The sequence below is a fragment of the Carcharodon carcharias genome (assembly GCF_017639515.1).
Source record: "Carcharodon carcharias isolate sCarCar2 chromosome 38 unlocalized genomic scaffold, sCarCar2.pri SUPER_38_unloc_2, whole genome shotgun sequence".
Classification (NCBI taxonomy): Eukaryota; Metazoa; Chordata; class Chondrichthyes; order Lamniformes; family Lamnidae; genus Carcharodon; species Carcharodon carcharias.
The window spans coordinates 997,732-1,007,731 of record NW_024470786.1 but is presented as its reverse complement, the minus strand read 5'-3'; the positions used below and the strand labels follow the sequence as shown (position 1 = coordinate 1,007,731).

General features: G+C 56.4%; 1 protein-coding gene across 1 annotated transcript in view; it reads left to right on the top strand.

Moving 5' to 3' along the window:
• Positions 1 to 4,290: 4,290 nt before the first annotated feature.
• The window catches only part of LOC121274785 (helicase SRCAP-like), a 67,404-nt gene continuing 61,694 nt past the window's right edge, over positions 4,291 to 10,000 (top strand). The window contains exon 1 of the mRNA XM_041182136.1: positions 4,291 to 4,568. Coding sequence (XP_041038070.1) covers positions 4,502 to 4,568 — 67 coding nt within the window. The 5' untranslated portion in view covers positions 4,291 to 4,501. The remainder of the gene's footprint in view (positions 4,569 to 10,000) is intronic.

Below are 10,000 nucleotides of genomic sequence, written 5' to 3'. Positions count from 1 at the left end.
CTTCCTTTAATAAGGAGACTAGGGGGAGGAGGTGACAGAGTAGTATTGTCGCTGGGCTGGTATTCTAGTGGCCCAGGGCAATGGTCTGGGGACCCAGGTTCAAATCCCACCAAGGCAGGTGGTAAAATTTGAATTCAATAAAAATCTGGAATTAAAGGTCCGATGATGATGACCAAGAAACCATTGCTGATCCGGTTCGCTAATGTCCTTTAGAGAAAGAAGACTGCCCTCCTTACCTGGTCTGGCCTACAGTGACTCCAGACCCACAGCCATGTGTGTTTGACTCTTAAAATGCCCTCTGAACAAGGGCAATTAGGGATGGGAAATGAATACTGTACACAGTGCCCCAGATGTGGTTTCACTAATGCCAAGTATAACCTCCCCACTTTTATATTCAATTCCCCTCACGGTAAATGATAACATTCTATTAGCTCTCCTAATTACTTGCATACTGGGATTCATGCACTAGGACACTCAGATCCCTCTGCAATATCTCACAGCTCTGCAATCTCTCACCATCCAGATAATAAGCTTTTTTAATCTTCCTGCCAAAATGGACACTTTCACATCTGCCCGCATTTTACTCCATTTGCCAGATCTTTGCCCACTCGCTTAACCCATCTATATCCTTATGTAGCCTCCTTATGCCCTCTTCACAACTTACCTTCCTGCCTACCTTTGTGTCACCAGCAAAGTTAGCAAGTATACCTTCAGTCCTTTCATCCAAGTCATTTTATATAAGTTGTAAAGAGTTGCAGCCCCAGCACTGATCCCTGTGACACCACTGGTTGTACCCTGTCAACCAGAAAAAGGCCCATTTATGCCTACTCTCTGTTTCCTGTTAGCTGGCTAATCATCTCTCCATGCCAATATGTTGAGGGTTTCTGCCTCCACCATCAAACCAGGCAGCGAATTCCAGACACCCACTACCCTCTGGGTGAAGAGGTTTTTCCTCATCCCTTCTATTCCTTTTTGTGAAAATTAATTCACGGGGTGTGGGCTTCGCTGGCTGGGCCAGCATTTATTGCCCATCCCTAGTTGCCCTTGAGAAGGTGGTGGAGAGCTACCTTCTTGAACTGCTGCAGTCCTTGTGGCATAGGTAAACCCACGGCGCTGTTGGGGAGGGAGTTCCAGGATTTGGACCCAGCGACAGTGAAGGAACGGCCGATTTATTTCCAAGTCGGGATGGTGAGTGGTTCGGAGGGGAACTTCCAGGTGGTGGTGTTCCCCATGTGTCTGCTGCCCTTGTCCTTCTAGATGGTAGAGGTCGTGGGTTTGGGCGGCGCTGTCGAAGGAGCCTTGGTGAATTCCGGCAATGCATCTTGTAGATGGTACACACACTGCTGCCACTGTGCGTCGGTGGTGGTGGGAGTGAATGTTTGTGGATGGGGTGCCGATCAAACGGGGCTGCTTTGTCCTGGATGGTATCGAGCTTCTTGAGTGTTGTGGGAGCTGCACTCATCCAGGCAAGTGGGAAGTATTCCATCCCACTCCTGACTTGTGCCTTGTAGATGGTGGACAGGCTTTGGGGAGACAGGAGGTGTGTTACTCTCCGCAGGACCTGCTCTTGTAGCCACGGTATTTATATGGCTGGTCCAGTCCAGTTTCTGGTCAATGGTAACCCCCAGGATGTTGATAGTGGGGGATTCAGCGATAGTAATGTCAATGAATGTCGAGGGGCGATGGTTGGATTCTCTCTTGTTGGAGATGGTCATTGCCTGACACTTGTGTGGGTGTGAATGTTACTCGCCACTTGTCAGCCCAAGCCTGGATATTGTCCAGGTCTTGCTGCATTTGGACAGGGACTGCTTCTGAGGAGTCGCGAATGGTGCTGAACATTGTGCAAACATCAGCGAACATCCCCACTTCTGACCTTATGATGGAGGGAAGGTCATTGATGAAGCAGCTGAAGATGGCTGGGCCGAGGACACTACCCTGAGGCGATCCTGCTGCTTTAAGCTATGCTTCAGTGGGTATGACTACGTTGGGCTGTTCCTTGACTAGTCTGTTAAACACCTCTCCCAACATTGGCACGAGCACCACCCGCCCCCCCCCCCACCCCCGATGTTAGCAAGGAGGACATTGCAGTGTCGACAGGGCAGGGTTTGCTGTTGTCTTTCCTGGTACCTTGGACACTGCCGGGTGACCTGTCTGGTATCGCTCCTTATTGACTCTCATGTCATGGTTTTCTGCCCTCCTACCAGTCACCTTAAATCTCTTTACAAAGGTACCTGGAACAGCACCTGAAGTGCTTTAGCCTGCACGGCTACTGACCGGGTGCTGAAAGTTGAGAATAGAATGGGTGGCTAGTTTAGTTATATTTTTTTCTTTTCCGGCTGGTGCAGACGCGATGGGCTGACTGGCCTCTTTCAGCGCTCAGGCTTTCCCACGGTTCAATGTTACCCCCTTTGCACCACGAGCTTTTATTTTACCCAATAACCTTTGGTGTGGCACCTTACCAAATGCCTTCTGAAAATGTCAGTGCAGTACATCCACCTGTTCCCCTTTAGGACTGGATAACTGAAGCGCACTTGTCCCAGAACGTGGGGAGGAGAAACAGTAAAACTTGGGAAATAAGCGTCAGAGAGGCCTGCAGCACACAAAAAGGCCCTTCAGCCCATCGAATCTCCTCATAACTAAAACTCTCCAGCCCAGACATCCTGGTAAATCTCCTCTGCACTCTCTCTCTAGTGCAATCACATCCTTCCTATAATGCGGATTCCAGAACTGCATGCAACACTCTAGCTGTGGCCTAACCAGCATTTTATATACTTCCAGCATCACCTCCCTGGCTCTTATATTCGATGCCTCGGCTAATAAGGGCAAGTATCCCGTATGTCCTCTTAACCACCTGTCCCGCTACCTTAAGGGACCGGTGGACATGTACACCGAGGTCCCTCTGATCCTCAGTACTTCCCAGGGTCCTACCGTTCATCGTGTATTCCCGTGCCTTGTCTTGCAATGCCCGAGTGCATCACCTCACACTTATCCGGATTAAATTCCATTCGCCATTGATCAGCCCATCTGACCAGCCTGTCTATATCCTTCAGTAATCTAAGGCCAGCCTCCTCACTATTTACCGCCCCACCAACACTGGTCCGAACTGGCATTGCATTTTAAAGGTATACAAGTCCAGTTGGGACCAGTACCAGTCGTCCCTCAAGTTTCATTCCTTGTCAAATTCCCCTTGCATTGGACATTGCTACCTATTTATCTATTGCCCTCTTGCATTTTGTTTTGTGTTTGCTTTTGGTTTTTTTTAAAGCACTCTTTTTTTTTGCTTTTTGCATTATATTAGCAGGTCCAGTGAATAGCTGTACCACTTTCTCTCTCCCCACTCTAGAGCCATTGTTAAAAAAAAGACTACATTTCCCAGAAAACCTGGGGGAAGCTAGAGGTTGGGAGATCTAGCGAGAGTTTCGTGGAGGAGGAGGAAGAAGAGGGGCGGGGCTTCCCGCCGGCCTGGTTCCGCCATTTTGAATCGCCGCTCAATTTCCCATCCCCCCCCTCTCCAAACCATCCATAGAGAGGGGGGGGGGGGGGGGTGTTTACCCCACCCCTCTTAAACCTCCTGGCAGCGCCTCACCAAAAAGCCCCGGCAGCCGGCCGCCCGCAGCAAAAGACGGCGCGGCGCCCGCCGGAGACGGATTGAGGTGGATTGAGGGCGGATGGCGGCGGCGGGGCCGCCATTTTCTTGAGCGAAGAAGGAGGAGGAGGAGGGGCATCGGAGGCCCCGTCCGCCATTGTCGGATCGAATCGGATCGGTTCGGAAGGGATCGGAATTGGTTAGGGGGGGAGGGGAAGGGGAGTGGGGGAGGGGGGGGAGGAAAGAAGTAGGAGAAGAAGAAGCCTGAGGCCTACTACCCGCCTCCCCCTCTCAATCACACAGGCAGACACCATCACCACCACCACCACCACCACCGCCGCCATCATCATCATCATCGTCGTCGTCATCGTCACCGTCACCATCATCACCGGCCGCCATCTTACCTCCCTCCATCGGGAGGTGAGCCGACTCCAAGATGGCGATGCGGCGGCATGAGCAGCGGCCGGCCGGCCGGCGGGAGGGAGGGAGGATCGGGGACGGAGAAGGGTGGTGGATGGGGAGGGGAAAGGGGCAGGGGGAGGGGGGGTGTGGAAGCGGGTTAGGAAAGGAAGATGGAGGAGGAAGAGGAAGATGATGATGATGATGGGAAGGAGAAGGAAGGAGGAGGAGGTTTGGTGGGTGGGTGGGTGGGGGGGGGGGGGGGGGGAAGGGGAGGAAATGGCCGCCATCTTTATGGCCCCCGAAAGGGTTAAGGAGCTAATTTTTTTTTGGAGGGAGGGGGACGGAGGCTGAATGTTTATTTTTGTCTTAAATATATATTTATTTTTGGTTGCGCGCGTTTTTTGTGTGTGTGTATATAGTAAGTGGGGGAGGGGGAGGGTCACGGTGTGACCTCTGACCTCCTTCCCCCGGTGACGTCAGCGCCCGGGCCAGCTTGTCCTGTTTTTTTTGCACATGGTGCAGCAAGGAGCTGGTCTTCCCCCCTCTCTCCTGTCTAAAATGAGCTCCAAGGATTTCCAGGGTGGGTTGTATTGGTGTTTGTTCGTTGCATTCTCTCTCTCTCTCCCTCTCTTCCCACCCCCCCCCCCCCCCCCCCGCTTTCACTCTTTTAAAAAAAAATTATATATAACATTTTTTTCCCCTCCCCCTCCCCCTCCCTCTCTCCCCTCTCTCCCTCTCTCTCCCCTCCCCTCTCTCCCCTCCCCTCTCTCCCCTCTCTCCCCCTCCCCTCTCTCCCCTCTCTCCCCTCCCCTCTCTCCCCTCCCCTCTCTCCCCTCCCCTTTCTCCCCCTCCCCTTTCTCCCCCTCCCCTTCCCCCTCTCCCCTCCCCTTTCTCCCCCTCCCCTTCCCCCTCTCCCCTCCCCTTTCTCCCCCTCCCCTTCCCCCTCTCCCCTCCCCTTTCTCCCCCTCCCCTTTCTCCCCCTCCCCTTCCCCCTCTCCCCCCTCCCCCTCCCCCCCTCCCCCCTCCCCCCTTCCCCCTTCCCCCTTCCCCTCCCCCCCTTCCCCCTTCCCCCTCCTTCCCCCCATCCCCCTCTCCCCCCTCTTCCCCCCATCCCCCTCTTCCCCCCTTCCCCCTCTTCCCCCCTTCCCCCTCTTCCCCCTCTTCCCCCCATCCCCCTCTCCCCCCTCCTTCCCCCCCATCCCCCTCTCCCCCCTCCTTCCCCCCCATCCCCCTCTCCCCCCTCCTTCCCCCATCCCCCTCTCCCCCCTCCTTCCCCCCATCCCCCTCTCCCCCCTCCTTCCCCCATCCCCCTTTCCTCTCCCCCCTTCCCCCCTTTCCTCTCCCCTCTTCCCCCCCTTTCCTCTCCCCTCTTCCCCCCCTTTCCTCTCCCCTCTTCCCCCCCTTTCCTCTCCCCTCTTCCCCCCCTTTCCTCTCCCCTCTTCCCCCCCTTTCCTCTCCCCTCTTCCCCCCTTTCCTCTCCCCTCTTCCCCCCTTTCCTCTCCCCTCTTCCCCCCTTTCCTCTCCCCTCTTCCCCCCCTTTCCTCTCCCCTCTTCCCCCCCTTTCCTCTCCCCTCTTCCCCCCCTTTCCTCTCCCCTCTTCCCCCCTTTCCTCTCCCCTCTTCCCCCCTTTCCTCTCCCCTCTTCCCCCCTTTCCTCTCCCCTCTTCCCCCCTTTCCTCTCCCCTCTTCCCCCCTTTCCTCTCCCCCCTTTCCCCTCCCCTCTTCCCCCCCTTTCCCCTCCCCTCTTCCCCCCTTTCCCCTCCCCTCTTCCCCCCTTTCCCCTCCTCCCCCCTTTCCCCTCTCCCCTCTTCCCCCCCTTTCCCCCTCCCCTCTTCCCCCCCTTTCCCCCCTCCCCTCTTCCCCCCTCTCCCCCCCCTCTCTCCCCCCCTTCCCCCCTCTCTCCCCCCCCCTCTCTCCCCCCCCCTCTCTCCCCCCCCCCTCTCTCCCCCCCCCTCTCTCCCCCCCCCCTCTCTCCCCCCACCTCTCTCCCCCCCCCCCTCCTCTCTCCCCCCCCCCACCTCTCTCTCCCCCCCCCCCACCTCTCTCTCCCCCCCCCCACCTCTCTCTTCCCCCCCCCCACCTCTCTCTTCCCCCCCCCCACCTCTCTCTTCCCCCCCCCCACCTCTCTCTTCCCCCCCCCACCTCTCTCTTCCCCCCCCCCACCTCTCTCTTCCCCCCCCCCACCTCTCTCTTCCCCCCCCCCACCTCTCTCTTCCCCCCCCCACCTCTCTCTTCCCCCCCCCCACCTCTCTCTTCCCCCCCCCCCACCTCTCTCTTCCCCCCCCCCCCCACCTCTCTCTTCCCCCCCCCCCCCACCTCTCTCTTCCCCCCCCCCCCACCTCTCTCTTTCCCCCCCCCCCACCTCTCTCTTCCCCCCCCCACCTCTCTCTTCCCCCCCCCCCACCTCTCTCTTCCCCCCCCCCCCACCTCTCTCTTCCCCCCCCCCCACCTCTCTCTTCCCCCCCCCCCACCTCTCTCTTCCCCCCCCCCCCCCACCTCTCTCTTCCCCCCCCCCCCCCACCTCTCTCTTCCCCCCCCCCACCCCACCTCTCTCTTTCCCCCCCCCCTCTCCCCCACCCCACCTCTCTCTTCCCCCCCCCACCCACCTCTCTCTCTCCCCCCCCACCCCACCTCTCTCTTCCCCCCCCCCCCCCACCCCACCTCTCTCTTCCCCCCCCCCACCCCACCTCTCTCTCCCCCCCCCCCACCCCACCTCTCTCTTCCCCCCCCCCACCCCACCTCTCTCTTCCCCCCCCCCCCACCCCACCTCTCTCTTTCCTCCCCCCCCACCCCACCTCTCTCTTCCCCCCCCCCACCCCACCTCTCTCTTTCCCCCCCCCACCCCACCTCTCTCTTCCCCCCCCACCCCACCTCTCTCTTCCCCCCCCACCCCACCTCTCTCTTCCCCCCCCACCCCACCTCTCTCTCCCCCCCCACCCCCACCTCTCTCTTCCCCCCCCACCCCACCTCTCTCTTCCCCCCCCCCCCACCTCTCTCTTTCCCCCCCCCCACCTCTCTCTTCCCCCCCCCCACCTCTCTCTTTCCCCCCCCCCCACCTCTCTCTTCCCCCCCCCCACCTCTCTCTTCCCCCCCCCCACCTCTCTCTTCCCCCGCCCACCTCTCTCTTCCCCCGCCCCACCTCTCTCTTCCCCCCCCCCCACCTCTCTCTTCCCCCCCCCCCACCTCTCTCTTCCCCCCCCCCCACCTCTCTCTTCCCCCCCCCCCCACCTCTCTCTTCCCCCCCCCCACCTCTCTCTTCTTCCCCCCCCCCCACCTCTCTCTTCCCCCCCCCACCTCTCTCTTCCCCCCCCCACCTCTCTCTTCCCCCCCCACCTCTCTCTTCCCCCCCCCCCACCTCTCTCTTCCCCCCCCCCACCTCTCTCTTCCCCCCCCCCCCACCTCTCTCTTCCCCCCCCCCCACCTCTCTCTTCCCCCCCCCCCACCTCTCTCTTCCCCCCCCCCCCACCTCTCTCTTCCCCCCCCCCCACCTCTCTCTTCCCCCCCCCCCACCTCTCTCTTCCCCCCCCCCCCACCTCTCTCTTCCCCCCCCCCCACCTCTCTCTTCCCCCCCCCCCACCTCTCTCTTCCCCCCCCCCCCACCTCTCTCTTCCCCCCCCCCCCCACCTCTCTCTTCCCCCCCCCCCCACCTCTCTCTTCCCCCCCCCCCCCACCTCTCTCTTCCCCCCCCCCCCCACCTCTCTCTTTCCCCCCCCCCCCCCACCTCTCTCTTCCCCCCCCACCCCCCACCTCTCTCTTCCCCCCCCACCCCCCCATGTCTCTATTTACTTCAGACCACCCCCCCTCACACCTTTGCTTTGCTCTTCATTTCTGCCTGGCCTCCATTCCTGTTTTTGTTATGTATGTATAATATGTTTTGGCACTTCACCCCCTCTCCTTTTGGCACTTTTTTTGTTGTTGTTCCTGTTTCTCTCTCTCTCACCACCCCCCCCCCACCCACCCACCCCTTGCCCCCTCCCCTCGTTTTAATTAATTAATATTTTTTAGCTTTGCTCTTGTTCATCCTTGCATTTTTTTCCCCGTCTTGCCTTTATATTTTGCCCCCTCGTTTTTTTTCCCCTCTCTTGCTTTCATTCACCCCCTCTTGCTTCTGCATTGTTATTTATCCTTGCCATTTTTCCTGCCCTCTCACTTATGCCTTGCATTCATTCATTTTCGCATGGTTCGCCCTCTCCTTTGCATTACTTCCCCCCCCCCCTCCTCACTTCTGCCGTGCACTCATTCGCTTTTGCCCTTTTTCTGCACTCATTTGTCGCTTTGTCTTCATCTACTCGTTCATTCACGTTTTTCTTTACCCCTTAAATTTTTGCTTTGCATTGTCACCTTTGGCATTTCTCCCCCCGCCCACCCAGCGCCCGTTCCATTTGTTTTTTTGCATCTCTGACTTTTATTTAATTAGAAAAATTGCAACCGATTCAGGCACTTTCCTTCACAAGCGCAATTCTTTTTTTTTTGCATTGGTGTTAAAAGTGTACCCGCTTCCTTTCGTTATTTATTTTTTATGTTTAATTTTTCGCAGTGATTATTTGTCTCTTGACTTGCCTTAACACCCGCTTCCTGGGAAACCCTGCAGGTCAAATTGTGTGCATGTCAAGCCTTGTTGGTAAAACACATTGTTTTAAAGATAATCGTCCTCTAGATTTTTTTTGTGTGTGTGTGACTTATCAATTAGCAAGTCGCTTTTCTGATGTGCTTTTCGTGGACCTCAGTGTGCGTGAGGTGTTGTTTTTCACTCTGTATAAGTGTCTTTTTAACCTTACGGTGTGGAGTCGAGCGCAAGAAAGGAGGCTCCACTCGTTCCTTTTTTTTTAAAAATTCTGCCTCGTGTTCAATGCCTCTCCCCAACCCCCCCCCCCCAGCCTTTTCTCTTCCTATTTTGTTAAGAAATGCCAGTTTTTGCATGTTTCTATTTGCTGCTTCTGCACTGCGTTTTCCTCCACATGTATATTATATAAAAAAAAATTTGCTTGTGTTGGTCGGTGGCTCCCTCAAGTGTGTGTGTTTTTTATTCGTTTTTGAATTAGACAAGCCTGCTGCATGCAGCATAAAGAGCTGAAGCAAGTCTCTCTCTCTCTCTCTCTCTCTCGCTCGCCCACCCCAGCTCGATTTCTTACACCTTGTGAGCTTCCTGGAAAGATTTGGACTCTTTATTTTAAACCCGGAGCGGAATTTTTTCTCTCTCTCTCTCTCTCTCTTGCTAATTAAAAGGTGCAGAAGGGTTAAAAGCAAATGCTATTCTCCCCCCTCTACCCCCCTCCCCCAATCATCATCTTTGGCCCTTCACAGTGTTTGGAAGCTCTTGCAAAAAATACTATCTTTTTTTTCCCTCTTTGGAACACCGGTCGTTCGAAAAGCATTTTCTGACGAGGTTTAATTCCTGTAACGACTGCATTTCCTCCTTTGAATTCTCCCCCCCCCCCACCACCACCACCACCACCTCCACCTCCTCCTCCGACCAGCTCTCTCTCTCTCCCTGCTTGCATTCGTACCATTGTCGGGTTTTTGATTTAAGAATTGTATTCTGGTAGGGCGGGCGGGCGGGTGGGGGGCAGAGAGGAACCTGATGGCGAGAGATTTGCTGTTATACGTGTCTTTAAAAGATAGGGCTTTTTTTTCTGTGTACTGCGAGGCTTTGCTTGTGTTTTGCTGGTGTGTATGTGTGTGTGCGCGCGCGCGCCATGGGCTTAATGAATCATTCTCCAAGGGTGCTAACCTGCGAATGTATGATACAGTTTATTACTTCAGCCCTTCTCTGGGTTTCTTGTGGGAGGGGTTCTGGCGATGTCTGTCTGGATAATAAGAAGGTTATTTCTTAGCTGGCTTTTTTTTTCTCCCTTTGCCCTCCCTTCCCTCTGTCTCTCTCTCTCTTTTCCCCCCCCCCTTCTCTCTCTCTCTCTTTCCCCCCGCCTTCTCTCTCTCTCTCTCCCCTCCCCTGTCTGTCTCTCTCTCTCTCCCCCCATCTCTCTCCCTCTTTCTCTCTTTCTGTCTCTGTCTC